At 40.7% G+C, this 25,000-nt stretch overlaps 2 protein-coding genes and 1 long non-coding RNA gene across 4 annotated transcripts in view; 1 reads left to right on the forward strand and 2 right to left on the reverse strand.

The window, feature by feature from the left end:
- htt (huntingtin) overlaps nt 1–14,657 on the reverse strand; it is a 32,977-nt gene extending 18,320 nt beyond the window's left edge. Inside the window, 25 exon segments of the mRNA XM_080881152.1 lie at nt 57–238; nt 337–482; nt 577–697; nt 974–1,120; nt 1,226–1,326; nt 1,431–1,494; nt 1,648–1,787; nt 1,925–2,022; nt 2,113–2,271; nt 2,931–3,068; nt 3,268–3,379; nt 3,466–3,581; nt 3,673–3,799; nt 10,032–10,435; nt 10,541–10,618; nt 10,883–10,930; nt 11,284–11,488; nt 11,586–11,764; nt 11,900–12,041; nt 12,164–12,302; nt 12,489–12,568; nt 12,736–12,795; nt 12,911–13,031; nt 13,440–13,523; nt 14,259–14,657. Coding sequence (XP_080737278.1) covers nt 57–238; nt 337–482; nt 577–697; nt 974–1,120; nt 1,226–1,326; nt 1,431–1,494; nt 1,648–1,787; nt 1,925–2,022; nt 2,113–2,271; nt 2,931–3,068; nt 3,268–3,379; nt 3,466–3,581; nt 3,673–3,799; nt 10,032–10,435; nt 10,541–10,618; nt 10,883–10,930; nt 11,284–11,488; nt 11,586–11,764; nt 11,900–12,041; nt 12,164–12,302; nt 12,489–12,568; nt 12,736–12,795; nt 12,911–13,031; nt 13,440–13,523; nt 14,259–14,356 — 3,289 coding nt within the window. The 5' untranslated portion in view covers nt 14,357–14,657.
- Nucleotides 14,658–14,816: 159 nt separating this feature from the next.
- LOC308395397 lies at nt 14,817–18,587 on the forward strand. The gene is made up of 2 exons (XR_013971386.1): nt 14,817–15,020; nt 15,929–18,587. It is a non-coding gene; the product is annotated as an uncharacterized lncRNA (long non-coding RNA).
- grk4 (G protein-coupled receptor kinase 4) overlaps nt 17,686–25,000 on the reverse strand; it is a 56,664-nt gene continuing 49,349 nt past the window's right edge. Inside the window, exons 14-16 of one of the 2 annotated variants that reach the window (XM_080880235.1) lie at nt 23,509–23,646; nt 22,107–22,284; nt 17,686–20,915 (exon numbers count right to left, since the gene is read on the reverse strand). In XM_080880235.1, coding sequence (XP_080736361.1) covers nt 22,108–22,284; nt 23,509–23,646 — 315 coding nt within the window. In that variant the 3' untranslated portion in view covers nt 17,686–20,915; nt 22,107. The remainder of the gene's footprint in view (nt 20,916–22,106; nt 22,285–23,508; nt 23,647–25,000) is intronic. The other variant, XM_080880234.1, reaches the window with a different exon arrangement.

A 25,000-nucleotide genomic window follows, 5' to 3' on the forward strand; every position in this document is an offset into this window, starting at 1 on the left:
CATGTCATATTAAATTATATGTAAAATACCTGAAACTCTTGAAGTAAATTACCCACCAGCTATGAGGTTTCCAGAAAGTAACAGTGCATCCTGATGCGCAGAGAGATCCAGTGGAAACCAGGCAGAAGACAATAAGGAGAGCACTGTGTTGGCAATTCCTACAGTCAGAGTCCTCCGCTCTGCATCTGGTGCAGATGAGGTGGTTGAAGAGGCTGGAGCACTGCTAGGCTGTGATAAACTGCAGAAAGGAGTGAACAGACAGAAGGTAAGGGGAGTCTAGAGAAAGAGTTGAAATGATTATGTAAAAAAATGTATTAATCAGTGCAGCATACAAACCTGAGGGTTCTGCCCCTACTGCGGTTAAGACTAGAACGGGATGAAAAGTTGCTATTGGAGCTAACGTAGCCACAGTGCCAGCCTGTGCTCCAATTGCCCACTGGAAAATTTGAAGCTAGAAGGCACAAAGCCTCACAGCAGCCAAACTGCAGAGAAGACAGCATGATAAATATTCAGATGTTATGAAACAAATGCCATAAACTTGCTTTAGAGCAGGCAAACAATGAGCTGAAAACCTACAGTTAGAGCTCTGGAGGTAGACGAGGTCAAAGCATGCGAGACGGCAGCAACTACTCTGGACAAGTTGTTCTCCAACGTGACATCAGAGATAGTGTTGGACATGTTGTAGCCTCGGTATGTCCTGGCGACAAAATTTTAAGTAATTATTCCAAGGTTCCCTCAGGAATTGTGTATTTAACTGCAAAATCTTATAAAAGCTTGTGGCTCAAAGCATTTCTTATCACAAGAAAAATATGTCTGGGGTTGAAAATAGCTCTTATAATGAGTACAATAAGACACATTGTAATAAAAAAAGGATAACCAGGTCAACAAGGTTGAGAACTTCTTCATAGTAATATAGGCTAAGCTGACCTTTGATGAGGCACGAGATATACTGGAAGTGTGGGCGCGTGTGTACCTTGTGATTATGCTAACTGTGAACTGGGATGGGGGTTGTGTCTCATGCATAAGCAGCTGCAGATAGACTGAACTCTGGTCTCGGGCGATTGCTACCACTGGGTCAACCTGGCCCTGGTCACAGTCATAGAACAACCTGGAAACTAGTCTGTAAAGAGACAGGAAGAGAGATATGACGAAAGTCAAAAAGGGCTTATTTACAGTCCACTACATAAAGAACATAGCACGTGCTATATGTGAAGAGGCATTTTACCTTCTGACCACAGAGGCAGCCACGTGCCGTACTCTTGGATCGTCATCTCCCAACAGATGTATGACCACATCATTCAGGACTCTATCTTGCAGCCGCAGACGCTAGAGAAATGTAAACAAACAACACCAGTCAACAGCTGAATGCAGAAACCCAGAAAGGATATTTCAAAGATCATTAAAAAAAAATTATCAGAAAATAACCTTACCCCAGTGTAGTGATGATCTCCTTTATGTAAAGTCTCAGTTTTCCTCTCCAAAAAATTAACTAATCTAAAACACGGGAAAAAGTAAAAAAAAAAAACTTTAAAAAGCAATTATAGGTAATACAAAGTAAAGGCGAGCTTAAGTTTAAAGTTGAGTTATTATTATTTTTAGAAAACAGAGACTGTATATAACAGGCATCAGGATACAAAAGTATCCTACCGGAAGTCTAATTCTGCCAGAGTTTCCAAGAGCTCAGTGCGAACAAGCCAATAGCCGCAGTCCTTCAGCGCAAAGAGGTCAATCACCAACTGCAGGCCAATCTCACTCAGGGTACTGCTGCAAATAGTCGTGATGCAGTGCTGAAACAAAACACACACAAAAAACCAATGGGTCAGACTCACAAACAAAAGCACAGACACAAAAAAAGAACTTGAGGGACAAAGCAAGACAGAGATAGAGTAGAGATTACCAACACACTCACACAAAACCATCTTACCCTCACTGCAGAGCAAGCCATCTTGCAGGTGACAGAGGATTCATCTTTCAAAGTCTTCTGAAGCAAAGGCACCAAGTCCACCAGGGACAGTGGGTTACCTAGAGTACAGACAGACAGGTATGATAGGCATCTTTAAATACTCTCAATTCTTTGCAAAATGCAAGTAAGACAAAGACCAACACACAAACCTGTTGCACTCTGCACACTGGCCAGCCAAGTGTGTATGTTGAAACGTGTTTTGGTGAGCGCAGCCTGTATGATGGCTGCACATAGGATAGCTGTAGCTCCTCTAATCTGGGGGTCTCCATGGTCAATGAGGCCCAGGACATCACTAATATATTGTTGCTCTGAAAAGGTAAAAAAAAAAAAAAAAAATAATAATAATAATAATAATAATAATGCCAAAAAGTGTTAAAAGACACACAAATACAGTTGTACAAATAAGTTACTATTCTGTAAATGAAAAATGCTTTCACTGTAACACATGTTGTGCAGAGCGCCTTCAAACAAGACATTTTTTTCCAAATCAGAGTATGAAATGCACATGTCAAAATGCAAGTAACAATAGCTGGAGTGTATTTAGCGACCGTGGCTCAGGGGGTTGGGAAGCGCATCTGTAACCGGAAGGTCGCTGGTTTGATCCCCGGGCTCTCTGTCCTGGTCGTTGTGTCCCTGGGAAAGACACTTTACCCTACTGCCTACTGGTGTTGGCCAGAGGGGCCGATGGCGCGATATGGCAGCCTCGCTTCTGTCAGTCTGCCTCAGGGCAGCTATGGCTACAACCGTAGCTTGGCTCCACCAGTGTGTGAATGCGAGAGTGAATGAATAGTGGATTTGTAAAGCGCTTTGGGTGCCTTGAAAAGCGCTATATAAATCCAATCCATCATTATTATTATTATTATTATAGTTTCAGTACTGGGAGCATACACACTGGTTTACTGTTGCACGTTACTTAGACATCTACTAGATAGGAGCAGTTTTTTGTTTTTTTTCCCCCAGTTCTTACCTACAACTGGAACGCCGTCCAGCGGCTCCAAATAGAGGGAGTTAAAGTAGGCTTCGGGATGCAGCGCTGCCGCTGCTCCAACACAGCTGAGAGCCAAGGCTTTCACACTTACTCGCACCTCTTTGTCAGGAATCAAGCCTGAAGAAACACAAAGCAAATAATAACACACACAGATGTCAAAAAGTCACAGGAACAAGCACAACTCCGATATATGAGAGGCCTGAGAGTAGAAGTTGTACTTTGCTGTTAGATATATTTTGACAATCAGATCAAGGAGTCAAATTTTCAGTTTCAAAACGAAAAAAAAATTTTGGTATTGAGCAGAACACCCACTCACCATTTTTTTGTCCTGTTAGTAGGAAGGAAGCAGCAAGAAGCCGGACACAGTGCACTAGTGGCTCCGCACTGTGGTCTGTATAGTGCCCAATTGGACCTTTTATACGTGATGGCTGACAGAAAAGCAGACAAGTGACATAATGTTAACCTTTCACTTCAACCATATATGACAAGCACGGAGAGTTTTAAGTCACTTTACCTTATTATCGGGCTCGGGTTCAGCAGGTTCATCCTTTGGTATGAAACGGTCCACACTGCTGTCTGAACCCTGCCGGTTGTGACCGCGGCCGTCGAAGAGATGAGGCTTGCTAAGAGCTATACACAGAAACAATAACCACCATTAAAGCTTTCTATTAGGCAGAGCCCATCTGCGTTTATGTGTGCATAGCTGTGTACACAAACGCACCAAGTGCTGACTGCAGGAATGGTTCTTGGGGTTCTTCTTGGGAGGAAGGTGCTGTTCCTTCATCTTCTTCATCCTGTAGTGTTCCAATCTGCATTCCAGAGTACTGACTCTCACTGCCATCCAGAACCTTATGCACACACAAGCACACACAAGCACACACACACAAATCAATTAAAAAGAAACCATCTTCAGAAGGGAAAACTCAAATTCATAAATGTATTAGAACTGGCAGTTTGCCAAACTTTGAAATGTAACTGCATGCACATGATACCTAATAGTTTCGACTCACCGAGTTAGTTACTGGACAGAGGAAAACATAACAAATGACTAAAACTACAAATTAAATTTAAAAAAAAAATTCCCCCATTAAACAGGTCTACTGAATCATGCTTGGGTCAACACAATTCACAGCAAATCAACTGCATACAGGAAAAAGCACAAGCTTAAAAAGTCAACAATCCAGAGGAAGACCAAGCTTTTGCTCCAACCTGACCCTGAAATCCTAACAATATTTTTTATTAAGCAGAACTACAGCTCTTCTAAAGTGCATGTTATTCTCTTGGTTTTGGTTTGCATGACTTCTGACAGTAAACCAGCTTGGTAAGAACAACTCTCCCTCACAAGATAAACCAATTTAATGGTACAATAAAAAAGAAGAGAGGAAAATGTGAATATTGTCTTATTCTCCAAGTTTGGCTGGAACAAAAGCCCGTCACAGCCTCTTCAAATGGTAGAGAGAACCAAATCTGAAGAATTACAACAACAACAAAAAAACAGTTGGCCTTCATGCCTCTCCTTTTGAACTTCACTCCAGGCCAGTCACACGGGATGTCAAAGCTGCTTGCTTTTATCAAAACGCATCTGATTTTCAGGAGGGAATACCTCAAAATGAGGGGGGAAAGAAAGGTGCATAATCTACTGTCGGTGACAACAGGAGGGGAAAAGAGGCAACAAGCTAGGAAAAGTCTTTGCATGGGTTGAGCCAACCAAAGGAGAAAGAATGAAGAAAGCCAAATGTATTGAAACAAGCAAGCCCATCCCAGTCTGTTCACTGTGTCCTGCAGGCTGACCTTGTCACTACTGCTGGAGGAGGAGGTGGTGGCATAGAAGGAGGAAGAGGAGGTGAAAGAAAATGAAGAAGACGAAGAGGAGGCAGTGTAGCCAGGTGAGTCGCTGTCTGCGGCATCGGGACCCTCAGTGGAAGCTGGCGAGGGTGGGGAAGGCTCAATCACCCGTGGCAATGAAGTGTGACTGGTACGAAGTGACTGGTACGAAGGATATAGGAAAGGGGGGGCAAGACCACAGAGGTAGAATTATTATGTAACAAAAGTTCTGTAGTCGGGGCCAGAAAGGCAGATTAACCTGACACTCCAGGTACAGCGGCAAAAATCTGCAAATTAAACTTTTTCTTAAGTAACATTTGAAAGAGTTAGAGTTTTATTAAATGAGTGGATGACAGAGTTAAAAATCTAAGATAGAAGTTTTTTTTGTTTTATTTTGCTTTGTTTTTATATGTACTAGATTTTAAAGAACGTGTTGCATTATGCATATGCAGCCTTTATTGTTTCAAGTCCTGAATGCATCATCTAGGAATGATGCTCGTGATTTTTTTAACCTTAGGAACATGTTTTGCTGCTGATAAGAAAACTGGTTCCAGAAGAGTGAAAAAGATTGAAAAAGCATCCCCCAAAATAATCCTAACAGGAGAAACAGACCGTGAACTTAATCCACAACCAAGTCCAACAGTCAAAATTACTGTGTCATGATTAGGAGCATAATAAAAAGACAAAAAATTAATGACATAGAACCAACACAGATAAAAAACACCTTTCAAGAATATTATAAAACATTGTATAGTCAACCGGATCAGAAAAATGGACCAGAAATTGTAGAGTTTTTGGATCAGTTAGACCTCCCTTCAATAGGGACAACTCAAAATGAACTATTAACTAAACCAATTACAAGGGAAGAACTGGATAAGGCAATAAGGAGATTGAAGACGAATAAAAGTCCAGGGAGTGATGGGTACCCCAATGAGTGGTATAAGACTTTCAAAGAGGTTTTGGCCCCTATTTTGATAGATTCTTTTAATTGGACAATAAAACACGCTAAAATTCCACCTTCCTGGAAAGAGGCCATCATCACAGTCTTACCGAAAGAAGGTAAAAACAAGGAAAACTGTGATTCTTATCGCCCAATCTCCATCTTAAATGTTGATTATAAACTATTTACATCTATAATCACAAGACGCCTAGAGCTGTTCCTTCCTGATCTGGTGGATGAAGACCAGACAGGGTTCATTAAGGGGCGACAGACACAAGACAATATACGACGCACATTGCATATAATTAATGAAGTTAATAGAGAAAAAATCCCAACAGCCTTAGTGAGTTTAGATGCTGAAAAGGCTTTTGACAGAGTCTCTTGGATATTTCTTTTTGCTGTTTTGAAGAGAATGGGCTTTGACAGTATCTTCATTAAGTGTATACAATCCCTGTATCATAGGCCAATGGCTAGAGTTAAAATAAATGGGGACTTGACAGACAGCTTTGAGCTCTTTAGAGGAACTAGGCAAGGTTGCTGCTTGAGTCCAGCTCTTTTTGCTTTGTATATTGAGCCTTTGGCTCAGTATATACGGCAAAGTACAGACTTAAAAGGGGTTTTTGTTTCCAAACTTGAACAACGAATAGGTCTTTTTGCAGATGATATAATTATATATCTACAGGATCCTGATACGACCTTTCCTTGGCTGTTTAAAGCATTAAAATATTTTGGTAAAAACGCAGGATATAAACTAAACATCGTAAAGACTCAAGTACTCTGTCTGAATTATTTCCCCAAAGAATTATTACAAAATGAACTTAAACTAAAATGGGATTCAAATAAGATCAAATACTTAGGTGTCTATTTAACTAGTGATACAAGTACTTTATACGAGGCAAACTATGTGAAGTTTAGTAACACAATCCAAAAAGATCTGATTAAATGGGCTCCGCTTGTCAAGGACCTTAGCTCAAGAATAGAGGTAATAAAAATGAATGTGCTTCCCCGGTTATTGTACCTATTCACCTCATTACCAGTCCAAATAACAGATGCACAGTTTGGTAAATGGGATAAATTAGTTAGTAGATTTATTTGGAAAGGGACAAAGCCAAGAATAAGATTTAAAATACTTCAATCAGGAAAAGAAAAAGGAGGACTTGCCCTCCCGAATCTCAAGGAATATTTCTATGCAGCCCAGCTGAGATATACTGTTTACTGGTGTTCATCAGAATATACTTCAAAATGGAAGCATATAGAGTTAAATTATTGCCTATCATGTCATCCACTAGCAAGATTGGGAGAAGAAACTACCCAGCCCACGAACAAAAATCTCATCACTGAATTTACTATTAAACTCTGGCGGACAATAATGAAGAAATATAGAATTACAGAAGATTGTAAATTGCTGATTTGGCCTGCATACTCTCGAAAATTCCAAAGTGGACAATGGGATAGCACATTTTTAAGATGGGTCAATAAAGGAATTACAGCAATGTGTACATTAATAGATGGGACAACATTTAAATCTTTTGAGAATCTACAGAAACAATTCGGATTGGATAAATCAGATTTATTTAGGTACTTTCAATTAAGACACTTTTACAATACAGAAATTAGAAAGAAGCTCTCGAGAGAAAGAAATCGTATAATAGGAACAATAACAGGTGCATATAAAAATCTTCCATCAGGAATTCTGTCGAAATTATATGATGGCCTACAAAATTCGAATAGGAATGAAACATTATATATTAAACAAAAGTGGGAATCGGAACTACAAATTGAGTTGTCAGAGGATGATTGGCGATCCTTATGTCTCACACAGCATAACTCCACTAGCTCTAGACGATGGAGAGAATATGGCTGGAAAAATGTGATTAGGTTTTTTATTACTCCGTATATCAAAAGCAAGCAGTTGAAAACACCCCAACAATGCTGGAGATTATGTGGAGACTGGAACGCCAATCACTCACATGTGTTTTGGAAGTGTAAATATATTAAATCATATTGGGAAAGAATCGCGGCAACAATGACGAAGGTGCTGGGGTATGAAGTACTGTGTGAGGCACGAGTAATGTATTTTGGAATATGGGAAAATGTAAAAAAGGAGGACTGGTATTTGTTTAAGATTATGTTGTTGTCAAGCAAAAAGGTGATAACAAAAAATTGGCTGAAAAGCGATCCTTTAAAACTGGAAGACTGGATGGACGTAATCGAGGACATATATACAATGGAAAAAATGACTTACACTCTGAGACTGAAATCTGACAAACACCGAAAACAGTGGACAAAATGGATAATTTATAAGTCTCAGTCAGCCTTATAGGGCGGGACCTCTCGTGGTTTTTTTTCTTTTTTTTTTTTTTTTTTTTTTTTTTGTGTATTTGTTGTTGTGTTATTATTATTATTGTCTTGTCCGTATGTAATACAAAGGAAAAAGTACAAAATAAAGAGTTAAAAAAAAAAAAAAAAGAAAACAAGTCCAACTGCTTCTAAAAGCATAACAGGGGAAAATAAGACTTATCCGCTTCTCAGTCTGACGTCATTAGCTGTTTCCAGGTCCAAATTCCTCTTCAGTTCCCAAACTCAAACAAACACTGGGGCATCATTGAGAGTTAGAAACTGTCTAAATCCTTTCATCTTTGATAAAAATGATCAGTGTGGCTGCTCTACCGGTTTAACATCCAGGCATTCATGAAAAAACAGAATTTCTGAAGTTTACCAGAATTAGAAGTAGGCTGGGAGTTAGCTCGTTGGTTTCCATCTGAAGATAATGTACAATGTTCTGACCGAGGGATTTCTGAAAAACTAAAAACGCACAGCTCTGCTATCACGTCAGACATGAATGAAGACAGAAAACTGAACAGCGGCGACGTTTGTAGGGTTACTGAAGTTGGACTAGCTGGTATATAATAATGTGCTACGTTGTGGCTAGCTACAGCGCTATGGTTAGGGTAATATAGAAACACATTAGCATAGTGAAGCTGAAGGATAGACGCAGACTTTTTTTCCCCTCGGTAAATGTTAACGTGAGGTTCAGGGATGGGCAGAGACAAATGCAATCGCATGGCAGGAAAAATGCTGAAAACGAGCCAAACTTCAGTCAGAAGTGATGATCCATCTCCATCACGAGGTAAGTCATTAATATACTGCTGCATGGTTTGGATTACTAGCTGTGACAAATTCCTCATCCTCAGCTTCATGTACCTGTTCAAATCTTTATTAGCCTCAGGGTGACCTGATTCAAATATTTGGTGTCCAGCAAATCGTGAGCCAATAGGCTGTAGTTACATCGCAAGGTTTTAAAAACTGAGCTTTAAAATGTCCTGCAGATGAACACTAGCAATAAAAATCCAGAGAAGCCGACAGTGATCACTGACTATTTTTAGGGGCTTCTTCAGATTAAATTTAAGAAGATTCAAAGCATTAAAACACCATAAAAAGACAACAGCCTTAATAAACGCAGGGTAGTTTGTAAGCAGGGTTCATACATAATCACTTAACAACAAGATTGTGACTTATTAATGTTAGCATTATAGTTGAACACTTAAGGATTTCATGTTCCTTTTTTCCTGCACAAAAGATTTAAGGATAAAAACTGATCTTCTTGAAAGTATTTCTAGCTGCTACTCTGATAAGCTGCTTTTTATCTTTTAAAAAGTCTTCAGAAAGAAATGCTAGTGCAAAGGAAGTTGTTTTGTAATCACCTCCTGTTAATATGCTACTCAATATCACTACTGGAAGAAATATTTATTCTCAGGGACAAAGAAATATATTTGACCCCAAAATCTTTTACAATCAATTTAATTCATTTTAAATGTAATGTTATTTTTAGCACCAGTTCATAACAATCTCATGGATTGTTATAGAATATTACAGGAGCATTCCCACCTCTGAAGAACTGAGCGGTAGTGGTGGTGAAGAGAGGAACACCATCTACCACAAGTCTTCAGGAAATCGAGGGGGATAATAAAGTTGTGTAATCACCAATATTACCAATATTCCACTAATGTTGAAGAAAATAAGATGTTTTCAGTGGGATACAGGTTTCGTAACTCATCCAAGTGACTCAATAAACTACATCTAGATCAACAGAATCAACGTTCTGGGAAGTGAAGCATCATTTTCAAACCAAGAAAAATGCCATCAGAGACACAAAGGTTCAGAGGTAATTAATGGATTGCATGGTAATTAAATCCATCATTGTCTAGGGAAGCACACTGTTCATTTTATTCAACAGAAACCCACACAATTACTGGATGTACAAGCTGTAGTCTCAAATAAAATTAGCCATGTGCAGTCCTACCCAGTCAACTTACCAGTTCTGCTACATCCGAAGGGGTGACAGCTGAGTCCGGTCCCTCTGTGGTGGTTTGGGAGGAGTCGCTGGGTGGAAGTGAGCGATCATTAGTGCCTAGCAGTGTCCCACTTTCTCCTAGAGGCCCTCCCTCTGGAGTCGCATTCTCTGGGGTGGTGTAGTCAGCAGTCTCTGGGGTAACATTTGCCCCACCACTGGAGCTCCGACTCAGCATTTCCTCCTCGTTGTCATTGGGTGACTCTGGAGTGCCTGATGTAGATGTCCCACCTCCGCCACCACCCTGTTCTGAGGAGGCACTGAGGTCCACAGAATCACCAGGCTGCAGAGCATGCTGGGAAGACCGAGGCTGTTCAGTGATGATGTCCACCTGGGCTGCAGAAGAGCCGTCTGCACCAACAACTGATGCTAAAGTAAGAAACACACAGAAGCTTTATTTTTGCTCCACATACTTACACTGTGAAATTAGGAACACAGTCAAAGTTGACATAAACTTGATAATTTGCATCTCACCTGTGAAAGCACCAGTTGTGACCTCAGTCCTCTCAGGGTCATCCTCCAACCCATCCTCCTCTCCAGAGAGCATTTTACCTGGAAATAACAGGTTTATTGTCAATATGAATCTGTAAGATTAACAGCAGTTTAAAAAAAGGAAAGGCACTCAAACCTAAGTGTGGTGATTTACTTTAAATTGAGTACAAGAATAAAATTTAGATATACAGGGATAATAATATGTAATTTTAGGCAAGTCCACAGCCTTTAGTGCCTCACAGTTGAAGGTAAACTTGTTCAAGCCCTGATTGGCACATCTGAGAGAGGAAAGAGGTGAACAGAGGAGATAAACAGACTAGTCACCTCTCTGTTTCCTGAGAAGGAGTGGACTGCAGGAAGACCCTCCCCCCGCTGCAAAAGGCATGAAAACAGGAAGCAGAAATAGAAGTTGAGGAGTAGGAAAGTAGTACAGGCTCAGAGAAGCTTATAAGAAACAGAAACTATTATTTAAGGATGTCAGAAAATTAGTTAAAATGCAAAGAAAAAGGCCACGAATAAAAGAAGAGGCTAGGGTGGAACCCCAACACAGTTTGTCCATGCGGTTCCCTGGCAAAGTCAGCATAAGTGAATGAATTATAAACTAGTTGAAACAGATAAAAATCGTGTCTCTAGAGCTGGTTAACTGTGTAAATATTTCTAGACACATATCTAAAGGGATGATAAAAAGCACTGTTTAGATAGTATTAGTCAATTCATGTGATTACCAATGAATTCAAGGATGCTGCCAGAACGTGAGCGGTTCTCAGTGTCCTGACGAAAAACGGTGGCATGTGGGATGCTACCAGCAGTAATGAGCATATGCAGAAGCTCTGGTGGGGGAGTCCTGAAGACCTGCTGCAGCAGCTCCAGAGCAGCTGTGACCACATTGTGATCCCAGTGCTGTGTGTAGTGTAGGGTTAGCTCATACACCTTTAAAAGACATGCATACAGAATTATTGCACATCCAATTATACAAGTGTATACAAACTCTTTTTTCATATTTAAACACAAACAAATTCCATCTCACCTGCAGCAGTTGTTCGGGTGTTGGCTGTACATCAGCTTCCTTTCTCATGACACCAAAGCTTCCTTTAAGACTAGTGGAGTTGACATGCTGCTGCAGCAGAGGCATCAGGTAACGAAGGGTTAGCAGCACCCCCAGTATTAGATGGCTGGGGTGTTCATCATCCACCGGAACCAACAGACCTGGAAAAAGGCGAAAAGGGCAAAAATTCTAAATTAGCTCACATATTTTAACACAAATGAGCTTAGTAAAATGTAAAAGGGTAGAAAAGACATGCCCAAGGTCTGTGCTTGACAGTGAGCCAGTGTGCAACCTACCCAGAAGCACATTAAGGAGCCAGGTGTAGAAGTAGCTGGTGCGTCTGGAGTGCTGGCAAATACTAACAGCTGAACTGGCTGCTGTCCGTCTAATGGTCGGGGAGCTGGACTTCAGATTAGCCACAAATGCCTTCAGCAGCACCTAAAACAGAAATAGTTGGATGATGTTAAAAAAAAAAAAAAAAAAAAAAAAAAAAAAAAAAAGAGTTTCCACTGGCCTATGATTTTTTTTTCTACTTTAGCACACAATCAGCAGGTGAATACCTTGATTTCACCATCATTGGCAAAGTGTCCCAGGGCAGACATGATCTTGGGCATTGCTGTAGCAAGTGTCTCCTGCACAGTCTCTTCCTGCCGCTTTGTGATTCTGGTGAGGCACGGCAACAGGTTGACCAGGTAAGGTCTGTGCCATAAGGGAGAGAGAAGAAGTATACATGAAGTAGAAGCAAAACAAAAATATGCATATGCAAGTAAAAAAAGCACAGATGATACTTTGATGTTGTCCCCACAAAAGCAGCAGACTATAAAATAAGACATGTTGTGGATAATGGTTTAAAAAAAAATGTAAAAATATTATAAGTTTGCATACCTGCATTTCTGCGGTCTGATGAGGTGGGCAAGCTCAGCAAACCTCCATAAAGCTGCCCTCAGACTCCGAGAGGCACCATTCTATTGAGCCACACAAGCACTGATATTACCATGTCTAATATCTGACCGTACTTTCTCTAAAGAAACGTCAAACAATTTCTTTTCACATCTAACACTGGCCTATAGTCTGAGAGTAAAGACATATAAGGTGTATTACAAAATGCTCACTTTACAACCCCATGCCTTACCTTTTTAATTTCTTTGTACAATTCCAGCTGCAGTCTAGGCAAGTTGGAGTCCATCAGTGCCTGAAAATTATCAAAATGAATGATTAACACTACCACCAACAACACCAAACTTATTTTGACAATTTTTGTCATTAATATTCTTATTCATTTGTCCCATCTTGCAGATTTTGCTCACTTTGATTATTTTGTTCAGGCACTCATCGGCTACCATCCGAACATCTGATTCACTGTCATCACTGCAGAGCAGGAACATCTCCATGGCAATGCCAAGCAGTTTCTGAAACTCTGGAGATGTTCTATTCCCAGGACCAGAGAGAGGAAAAGCCAAAAATATATAAATTTTTTCCCTTTCTCAAACTGTTAACCCCCTAGCATAAACTCATAAAACTTAGGTGCAATAAGTTTTTTTTCAAAAAGGACATTACAGAAAAGAAAAATATATATATGTAAAGACGAACATGTCCCCACTTCATTCCCAAAATACAAAAGTGAAACCAAATATCACAGAAATCAGTGAAATCAGATGTAAAATCACTACTGAAGAAGCTCTGGTTGCAAATGACATCACCCTGCACCTCAGACATGCTTTACAGAAAAGCTATCTTACCGTTTATACAGTTAGTGAAGGTGATAGGAAACCCTAAAAGAATATAAAAAGATATGACTCACACCAACACATATTTAGATCAAATAACAAGGAATACCTCAGTGACTGAGCCACAATGTTTTCACATATTGTCAGACAGTGGGTCACCCTGTCCTTCTTTGTGGCAGCTTGCTCCTTTTTTCTGTGGAAGATAAGACAAAATGCAAAAGATGACGTGAGTGTGTGTGTGCACAAAGAAAGACTGAATTTAGGTATCTTGCTTATAGCCAAGGAATGCAGTGATTAAAATAATAACTATAAGTCAGAGCCATCCCCTACAACTGTATTCCTTACGCACTGATCCCATCAATTCACTTCTTTACAAGCTATATAAATGAATTCCTATCCCTGTGTTTCAACCAACAACGGACTAGATCTGTAAAACTTCTTGGAGATGAAGCAAGTGCAGGAAGCCCCGCTATGTTCATCATTCCATTCATAACCGTTTGCATAAGCAGTTTAAATATTATTATGAAACTCAATGTCCTCTGCTACTGAATACACAAAATTACGGCCTTGAAATTGATCCTCCTGACCCTTTCACGTGTTCTTGGCATCAGCCTTCTGTGTTAGCCATCATTCAGCTGTTCTGATCCTAAAATCAGGCTAGCAAACAATCAGATCGCGTTAGGATAGCGAGCATCGCTAAGCAGCGATCTAAAGCATGGCAACAAGTGGACCTAAATGGGCTGAGAAGTATGAATAACACCTTAGCCTCATTCCCAGTTTACGTTTTAGTGCAGCTGACTTAAAGCCATCTATTAAACGTTGGTTATCTACCCGAAATGGACCAACGCTGCTAGCACGATAAGCTAAGGGTCTAGCCTAACGGCTCCTCGCCTCCTATTCTGTCACCGCTGGACAAAAATCAACTTACTGCCTCTGAGCGAGCTCCTCGGCGGTCGGTGGTCCCTGCTGCTGCTGGAATGACTTCAGAGACTCAAAGGCCTTCATCAATTTCTCCATGGTGGCCATTTTAGTAATCTACAATAAGCAAGCTTGCTTGACGAGCTAATATTTACTATGTGAGCTAACTAGCTAGCAGAGTAGAGGCAAGTTAACGTTTGCGCACGTAGAGAGCAAGAGGTGCGTAGTGCGGCGAGAGTGCTAACACTGCTCGCGACAGCTACCACCAGCTCTCCGCCTTGTCTTCTCGGAGAGCGCCACTTATTCTTTCACACTACTATTCCTAAATAAATCAAATGCAGGTTGATAATAAGCCATCTTTGATGCAGCATTGCGTTTTCCCACCAATCACACCAGGAAGTAGCTTGTGTGACAGGTTTACCGAGAGGGGAAGGGTGCAACGTCAGCAGCCAATCAGAGTCCGGATTTTTGTTGAGTGGCTTTAGAAAGAACCAATACGACACTGTGATTTTTTTTCTTTTGTTGTTATTGTTGCAGTCACGAGACCGCTGAAATCTGGAGTGCAGGACAGATTTGTTCAAGTGTAATTTACAAGTATTGACTTTAGTGTGTGCGCTGATAACAGTGGGTGTCAACTGATAAGAGAGCGTAGGAAGGAAAAACAAATGCACTGAAACCAGCCCCTCCTGACACAGTTATTCGATCATTTATTCATTTGTTAGTGCTATGATCTCTGACAAATTGGAAGAAGCAGGTAATGAATGGAACAAAGGTAGGTCTAATGGCATAAACTTTAAGTATTTTACTCCGGATTTCGTTTCTTTTTTATTATTATTATTTTTTTCAGATCAAACTAATTTCAATATTAGACAAATATAACCCAAATGAATACAAAATGCTGTTTAAATGATTATTTCATTTATTAAGGGAGGAAAAGCCACCCAAATCTACCTGCTCCCTAAACCTAATAACTGGTTGTGTCTCCTTTGGCCGCATCAACTACAGTCAAGCATTTATTGGGATAATTGCTAATGCGTCTTTCACAGTGCTATGGAGGAATTATGGCCCACTCTTCTTTGCAGAATTGTTTTAATTCAGCCACATTGAAGGGTTTTTTGTTTTTTAGCGTGAGCGACCTGCTTAAGGTTATGCCAAAGCATTTCAATTGGATTTGAGTCCAGACTTTGACGAGACTGTCCAAAACTCTTTTTTTTTTTTTTTAGATGTGGACTTGTTGGTGTGTGTAGAATCACAGTCCTGTTGACCTAAGTGTGCTTGACTTTCAGGGTTTGAGTTAGTGGCCAGATTCTCTAATTCAGGATTGTCTTGTAGAGAGCAGAGTTCATGATTCCATAAATTACGATAAGTTGCCCAGGTCCTGAAGCAGCAAAGTAGGCCCAGACCATCATACTATCACTACTTTAGAATTTATTCTAATAGGCACCAAATCAAAACTGACTAAAGTTCCAACCAGAAGTCTTTCATTATCCAGTGATAACTGTGTTGGCACACCTTCCCCTCCGGTTAAGAGTCTTGGTGTCATCCTCGACAGCACGGCACATATGAATAATATCACTCAGTCTTCTTATTTTCATCTTCATCATATTAACCGCCTTCGTCCTTCAATCACTCCAAACAGTACCGCCATACTTGTCAATGCTTTTGTTCCATCTCGTTTAGATTACTGTGTGTGTCTGACAAGGTAATCAGCAACACAGGGGCACCACAAGGGACCGTCCTCTCCCACTTCCTCTTCACCCTCTACACCACAGACTTCAGCCACTGCACAGAGACCTGCCATATTCAGAGGTTTTCTGATGACTCTGCAGTGGTTGGGTGCATCAGCAGGGATGATGAGATAGAGTACTGGGCTGTGGTTAACTCCTTTGTCACGTGGTGTGAGCAGAATCATCTTCTGCTCAACATGGCAAAGACCAAGGAACTGATCATGGACTTCAGGAAGACCAGGAAACTCTTGACCCCTGTTTCAATCCAGGGGGTCAGTGTTGACATTGTGGATGACTATAAATACCTCGGAGTACACATTGACAATAAACTGGACTGGGCTAAAAACACCACAGCACTTTACAGGAAGGGCCAGAGTCATCTGTATTTTTTGAGGCGGCTGAGGTCCTTCAACATCTGCCGGACAATGCTAAGGATTTTCTATGAGTCTGTTGTGGCCAGTGCAATTCTCTACGCCGTTGCATGCTGGAGGAGCAGGCTGAGGGTCGCAGATGCCAACAGACTCAATAAACTGATCCGTAAGGCCAGTAATGTTATGGGGATGGAGCTGGACTCCCTTACGGTGGTGTCGGAGAGGCGGATGTTGTCCAAAATAAAGACAATGTTGGATAATACCTCCCACCCACTCCATGACATGCTGGTCAGTCACAGGAGCACGTTCAGTGAGAGACTGAGATTACCAAAAAGCACCACTGAACGACACAGGAAATCATTTCTGCCTGTGGCCATCTCCCTGTACAACGCATCCACTTAACACACTGTATACCGCAATAGCTACACCCTTTTTTGCACACGCTCTTCTTTCTTTAGATGTTGTTCTGGGTTTTTTGGTGACCTTCTGGATAAGTTGTCAATGAGTTCTTGGAGTAATTATGGTAGTCGCATCACTACTGGGAATGTTTACCACTCTTCTAAGTTTTCAACATTTGTGGATAATGTCTCTCACCTTGGTTAGAAATGGTTATGTAACCCTTTCCAGACTGACAGATGTCAGTGACTTTGCTCCTTAATTGTTCTTGAGTTCCTTTAGATTGAAGCACAATGTGTTGCTTTTTGCAATATTTCTGTCTACTTCAGATTGGTTTCTATTTACATGATTTCCTGATTAAGAAGGCTGTGATTTACCAAGGGTAGCATTACCTTTCCACATATGGAGCGTGATGGCAAAATGCAAACTGCATCCAGGACAGAAACAACTCAGTTTTGCTGCTAACACAATTTCGGCTCTTTGCAAGCATCTCAGCAGACAGCATGCTAACGCTTAGATAGCCAACAACCCAGAGTGATGTTAAAGCTGATTGAATATTGACCACAGCCCCAGATATGCTGCTTAGTGATGGTGATGACTTTCAAAGCAGAGCCAATGAGAATCGATAAGGATTTTTAATCCATAAGTGATATCGATAATGGAATTGCTAAATTCTTATGAATTCCCATCCCTAGCTTCATCATGCCTTTAAAATGAAATCATTTAAAAATTGATTTTGTAATTACCTGGGTTATCTTTGTCTTACATTAAAATTTGATGAATGCTGAAACATCTAAGGGTGACAAATATGCAAAAAATAAGAAAAGAGGAAGGGGGGGGGGATACTTTTTTTTCCCCCAGCACTAGATCATTACATTTTATACTCTTCCAATCGATGGCCTTTTATTCACAGTAATAAAACAAAAAACACAGATCAAATAAGTCAAGACACAAGTATTTTTATACAAATGGCAGTGTATTATTTCATAATTACAAATGTCAGATATGGTACAACAACCAGTGATACAACTTGTACAAGAATTAACAATGACTGCAGTGGTTGAACGACATGACTGTACAGATACAAAATAAAGAAGAAAAATCAAGAAGTCCCAGGCCGAGTTTGAAAACCCATAATCCATCCATCATTTCTCCCTTTCTCGAAAATATTACTTAACTGACAAATCTGGACAAAAGAACGTGAAACCCCGCAAAACCTCCCAGCCTGTGTCGGTGGTCATCCCAAAGCTAGACTTGAGTAAACTAAATAACTTGCGCTTCGAAACGTCGCTGGTGAGCGCCATCCCAGTGTTCGGGAAGTGGCTTGACTCACCATCAGAGTCTTGGAGGAAAGGCAGAAGAGAAGGAATGCGCTTTATGAATTCAAAGACTCAGCTGGTCGCCTTGCGATTCATAAAGATGTCCTCAGATACCAGTGAGATATGTTGGCACTAGAAGGTCATAATTTACATATACAAGGAACCTGAAGTATTACAAACTGATACATGCTTGAGTAATAAAACATATGCATTTTTCTAAACAGGCATTACAATGCACTTAGTGCGGACATTCAAAACTGTTGAGCTGTTTAAAGTTCCTTTACGCAAAGGGATTTCTCTAAGAATGGACGGAAGGATAAAGAGGCTGAAAAAAGGCAGGATGTCAAAAATTAACTTGGTTATTGGCACATTTAATAAAGGCTGTCAGTCTTTCTCTACTAAATTCTTCAGATAACAAAGAAATTCTAATTTAGTTTATGTCGCTTTTGGTATCACTGGCAAAAAAACAAAATAAAAACAAACCAACAAAAGTTTAAAGACACTTTTCCCATAGTCATTGTCAAAACACACCATTAGTGCAATGGAACGAAAAACAGAATTTCTTCACTGCTATATGGAAGGTGTAAGAGTAAAGATGGTCAAAACAATGATAGAGTCATGGGTGGTGAACACAGTTTAGTTTCCTTGTGAGAATGAGTGAATCAGTTACATGTTAGAAATACATAATTTACAAGGTTTTTGAGGCTAAAGAGCTAAAAGGCTAAAATCTACAGAGGCAAGCAAAATCAGCTTCAAATGTGCCTGAGAGCAACAACAAACGAAATAAAGACATTAAGAAACTCAATGACAAGAAGCCGGCGACAGCTAGATGCACCCATCTGATTCCTGATAATGGAATGTGCAACAGGGGACAAACTCTTAGAATAAGCCACTTCTCCAAATTAGGTAATTACATAGGGGACCTATATGTGTGCCACTTTAAATGTATACAGTTTCAAAAGTGTTAGGAATTGAATCAAGCTCCTACATGATTCTGAAGCGCTGTATTGACAAAATGCAGACTTTGCTTTTCTGTAGAAAAAAAAATTGATTAATCATTTAGGTTATACACATAAAACTAACATGTGCAGGTGGGGTATTCACAGCATTAAAAACAGAAGGTGGAAGTAAACAGCAACTGCCTCCAAAGCTAAATTCATAAAATGGGTCTGAAATGCCTCAGAAAAAAGCAAATGGTGAACATGTTTGTTTGTTTTTTTATATATATAAATGGGGAAAGTAAAGAAAATGTATTTGCTCTTGGCTGATTAACTTGGAAGGAAACAGGGCTGTAGGAAAATGTAAAACAATCTTGTTTCTGCAATTCAGAACTCAACTGATTGTTAATTTCTCGGCATCTGCGCACATGAGCAACTTTCTCAGGTCATTCCTGAGAGAGCAACATCCAAGCTCTGAATATAGTAGTCAAAGGTGCCCATCATCAGTAACAAATTCTACATGTATCTCAAACAGTTATAGCTAGGGAGGATAAATGGAGGCCAACTAGCGATCAGCCAAGCACAAAGGCCAAAGACGGCTGACATCTGAACCAGCTGATCAGGCGCAAGAGTTTTTGTTGTCGTTTCTTTTTTAAAGAAGCAGTTGTCAGCTGCAGGCCAGGTCTATGTTACATTTCCAACATCGCCTCCTTTATCATCTGTCTTCCTGTTCCAACTCAGTCAAATGTGTCCAAACACCCAGAGGCTTTCTGGTCTGCTTAAAACCATATGCATGCTAAACAATTCAAAACAACTGGACACAGTCAGAAAAGGAAATAAAAGCCAGAGAACACAGCAAAGAAAAAAAGACGAGGAATAGAGATAAATCACCCCAAAAATATTCAACCTAAGTGAATAATGTAACAGACTTTTACTCAATAGCTGTGCATCTAAAAATTAATGTTCTGAGCTTTTGCAGCTCATGAAAAAAAGATTTCTAGAGAGGTCCAGTAATGATGGGGATCAGGCTTCATGTTACTGCAAATGGCCTCCACCATATCATATTTACTATTTAACTCTTACACGTGCTAAATAAACCACAATTAGGAGTAAACTCGCCACCTCTGCTAGAACTGGGTCGGTACAGGCACCTAGAAGACAGTTCACTACACGGCCACCTGCATAACTGGGCTGAAGAGAGGGATCAGATTACCTCAACCAATTTAAATACACAGGGGCAGTAAGTCCTTGAAACAGACAGGAAAAGTTAAGCAGTGTGGCATTAACACAGCAACGGTAGTCTAGATTCATTTTTAACCCCGTTTCATTAGAATCTACACACTTCATTTAGAACTACCTGAGCCTTGAGGCATTTGGAGGCTAGGGTTAGTTTGAAACCAGGCAGAGCTGATGTACTAAAAACATGTCACGCTGGCCAAATCAAAGACAAAATTACAGCTCACAAGAAAACAAAAAGGCCTTATGCTACATTGAGAAAATAAAAAGACTACTGGTACTGTGCTCCTTAAAAACAAAACAAAAAAAAGCTCCCCAACACACTTTATCCATACTCATTCCAAAAGAAAATAAAAAAGGAAATAAAAATGTAAATGTATGCATTCAAGTGGTACTTTTATGGCTTTTTGTACAATACAACCTTTAGTGAAAATATACATCTAGACATAAATTCAAGTACAAATGTACAAAATCTTTAAACTCATACTTTTTTCTTTAATTATAATACACTTTTAATACAGCTCATAAATACAGGTCAACATTCACTGAGTTCCTAAGATTTGCGCTCGGTTGGAGTTTGTGGAGAAGTTCTGCGGCGGAAGGGTGCAGGTGAAGGGAGTGGTTTAAAGTCGCGAGGGCCCTTCAGTCTCGTCATCGCTGTAACTGCCCTCAAAACAGATCTGGGAAGGAGTAAAAGTGAGGATATATCACTAACATTGGAAACCTGCATCGCTGCACCAGCTCACATGTGCAAGATGATGTCACCCTTGCCTGTAACCCTCACTTAACCACATTAGATGTGGTTTTTCGGTAGGGCCAAAGCTGGAATTAGTAAAATACTCAACTGCAAGCGAGTTAGAAGATGACATACTGCAAGACATGCAATTCAACGTATCCATAATAACCAGAATAGAAAGTGGGACTGCTATGTAAATGTGTGCTGTTAAAGCACAAGCTCTCTCTAAAGATGTGAGCAGGCATCTTTTACTGCAAAGAGATGGCTGATCTTTGACTGATGTTCATTTTCTGAATCCAAGAGGGACCAGAGAACAGTGTCTGCAGTCTTCATCTCAGTCTTCTATGATCCTGACAGCTTCCACTAATAAGATAAGTTGGCCTGGAAGTAACCTGAAAGTCTAAAACAGGTCAGGAAGGGAAAAAAATCTGTAACTCTCATTCTCCTTATTATCTCTCATGTTCAGTGCAGCTACTTTTCCACATAGGGCCAGGCATATTTGGATGACTTTTTTTCCCACGATTTAAAACCAGAATTTTTGTATTTACTCTTGTTAAAATTTGTTTGATAACCTGAAACACCCAAGTGTGATGAGTATACAAAAAAAAAAAAAAAAACCCAGAAGACATCAGGAAGGGCGCAAATACTTTTTCATGACTTGATACACTATATACACACAATATTGCCCCACCTAAACCATGGGACCCTAAAGGGCAGTAAGGGATCACGTATCTTCTTATTCAAATCTCTGGGATCAAACAGAAGTTGTGACAAAAAAGGTAGGAATCTGTGTGAAATTACAAGAATTCAAGGGAAGTTTAAAGCACAATATAAGGTCCAGTAATAACAAACAGGAGGGACATAGTGAAAATACCCTGTAAGCTGAACAATCCTGCAAACAAACATGCTGTTAGAATCATTTATCATCACTGAATTTACATCACTATTAGCACATCCCCTAAGCACAAATCACCCCTTAAGAATATGCAAAGCTTTAGTGAGGAAGGGTTACAAAGAGAAGACGGGCCTTATTCAAACAAAGTTTCACAGCTTAGAGATAATATTTCAACATGCTGAGTTTGGATAAGGCCTTGGGAAAAAAAAGAAGCAAGGAAAGTAGGAAGAAAGGAAGTACCTTAGCCCCCACCCCCTCGCACAGTTGCCGGAGCACTAGCACTTGCCTCTCTTCTGAACAGGCGGTAGAAGAAGCCTCTCTTTGGTGGAGGGTTAGGCCGGTTCATGTCCAGGTCTGGGCACAGTGTCCCGTCTGTCTCGTAAACGTTGATTTCTTTGAAGCACTCCATCTCGATCATCTACACACACAAAGAGAGTGTGAGTAATTAAACCTCAAACAGGTGGAAATTAGTTAGTAGTCAAATCTGCTGCAAGGAATCTTTTGTCTTTTGAGATGCTCCCTGCTAATAAACACACACATAAAAATTAATATGTTGAACATTTTGAAAATAAAGTCTAAATTTCAAGGTTAAAGCCAAAAATGTATTTTGAAAAAAGGGGAAATGTGGAGATTATCGTTGTTGCTGCAAGACAAACTGCCATGTTTGCTATACCCTGTACAAAACGCAATGTTTAGAGCACCCAGTTAAACAAATTGATTGGTCGTCTCGTGATATAAAATACATCCACTTTATTGCACGAAGGTGTAACCATCGATAACCTTGCATCTGTCCATTGCCAGCCCTTTCCTTTTGTCCGCTCTTTCAGGTTGTGTTTGTCCGTCGGACCAGATGCAGCTTTTTGCACCATCTTTTCATCGTCCTCATATTTATCTCCACACTTTATGTGCTAAAAGAGAAATCATTTCTTTCTTGGTTACAAGAAAGGGCGAAGGTGGCTCAAGAGTTGGGAGTTCGTCTTGTAATCGGAAGGTTGCCGGTTCGAGCCCCGGCTCGGACAGTCTCGGTCGTTGTGTCCTTGGGCAAGACACTTCACCTACCGCCTACTGGTGTTGGCCAGAGGGGCCGATGGCGCGATATGGCAGCCTCGCTTTTGTCAGCCTGCCCCAGGGCAGCTGTGGCTACAACTGTAGCTTGCCTCCACCAGTGTGTGAATGGGTGGATGACTGGATGTGTAAAGCGCTATACAAATTTGCCATTTACAAAAACCAATTCTTGAGTATGATTTCACTAACTCAGAGGGTACAGAAACTGCGGCAGTTTGCCTTGAAGCAAAGACTGTAATCTCCACATTTCAACTTTTTTCTCAAAATAAAATTACAACTTTAATCTTGAAATTTCAGCTTTATCCTCAAATTGGTCGTTAATATTTTTTTCTTATCGTGGCCTTAATACTCCTTCGTAGGAGTGACTGTCATTCCCTCTCCATTCACGTTGGACATTTAGGACATAACTGAACACCTGCACTTACACACATGCGCCAACTTCACATGCAATGTACACTTATTATTACTCTGTCTTCCAAATTCATCTTAAAGCAGAGTGCACATCATTTATGCAGGTGTTTCTATGTGCTGTGGGTGTAAACAATGACATCATCTCAACGGCCTGAGCTCGCAGTACCTCGTTCTGCCAAGGGATGGAGACACTGCCTGTGACAAACTTGGAATAAAAGTCGTCATCTGTGGGGTCAAGGTTCACGCCTTTGACAGTGGAGAACTGCTCAATGTCCAGGACATCTTTACAGTACACAGCTCGAGGCTAACAGAGAAAAAAAGAAGGAGAGCATTGGAATGACTCAGTAATGTCTGAATGATAAGGGAAACGCTAAACCAGACATACAGTGGGGCAAAAAAGTATTTAGTCAGCCACCGATTGTGCAAGTTCCCCCACCTAAAATGATGACAGAGGTCAGTAATTTGCACCAGAGGTACACTTCAACTGTGAGAGACAGAATGTGAAAAATAAACCCATGAATCCACATGGTAGGATTTGTAAAGAATTTATTGGTAAATCAGGGTGGAAAATAAGTATTTGGTCAATAACAAAAATACAACTCAATACTTTGTAACATAACCTTTGTTGGCAATAACAGAGGTCAAACGTTTACTATAGGTCTTTACCAGGTTTGCACACACAGTAGCTGGTATTTTGGCCCATTCCTCCATGCAGATCTTCTCGAGAGCAGTGATGTTTTGGGGCTGTCGCCGAGCAACACGGACTTTCAACTCCCGCCACAGATTTTCTATGGGGTTGAGGTCTGGAGACTGGCTAGGCCACTCCAGGACTTTCAAATGCTTCTTACGGAGCCACTCCTTTGTTGCCCGGGCGGTGTGTTTTGGATCATTGTCATGTTGGAAGACCCAGCCTCGTTTCATCTTCAAAGTTCTCACTGATGGAAGGAGGTTTTGGCTCAAAATCTCACGATACATGGCCCCATTCATTCTGTCCTTAACACGGATCAGTCGTCCTGTCCCCTTGGCAGAAAAACAGCCCCATAGCATGATGTTTCCACCCCCATGCTTCACAGTAGGTATGGTGTTCTTGGGATGCAACTCAGTATTCTTCTTCCTCCAAACACGACGAGTTGAGTTTATACCAAAAAGTTCTACTTTGGTTTCATCTGACCACATGACATTCTCCCAATCCTCTGCTGTATCATCCATGTGCTCTCTGGCAAACTTCAGACGGGCCTGGACATGCACTGGCTTCAGCAGCGGAACACGTCTGGCACTGCGGGATTTGATTCCCTGCCGTTGTAGTGTGTTGCTGATGGTGACCTTTGTTACTTTGGTCCCAGCTCTCTGCAGGTCATTCACCAGGTCCCCCCGTGTGGTTCTGGGAACTTTGCTCACCGTTCTCATGATCATTTTGACCCCACGGGATGAGATCTTGCGTGGAGCCCCAGATCGAGGGAGATTATCAGTGGTCTTGTATGTCTTCCATTTTCTGATGATTGCTCCCACAGTTGATTTTTTCACACCAAGCTGCTTGCCTATTGTAGATTCACTCTTCCCAGTCTGGTGCAGGTCTACAATACTTTTCCTGGTGTCCTTCGAAAGCTCTTTGGTCTTGGCCATGGCGGAGTTTGGAGTCTGACTGTTTGAGGCTGTGG

The sequence above is a fragment of the Rhamphochromis sp. 'chilingali' genome (genome assembly GCF_963969265.1).
Source record: "Rhamphochromis sp. 'chilingali' genome assembly, chromosome: 4".
Classification (NCBI taxonomy): Eukaryota; Metazoa; Chordata; class Actinopteri; order Cichliformes; family Cichlidae; genus Rhamphochromis; species Rhamphochromis sp. 'chilingali'.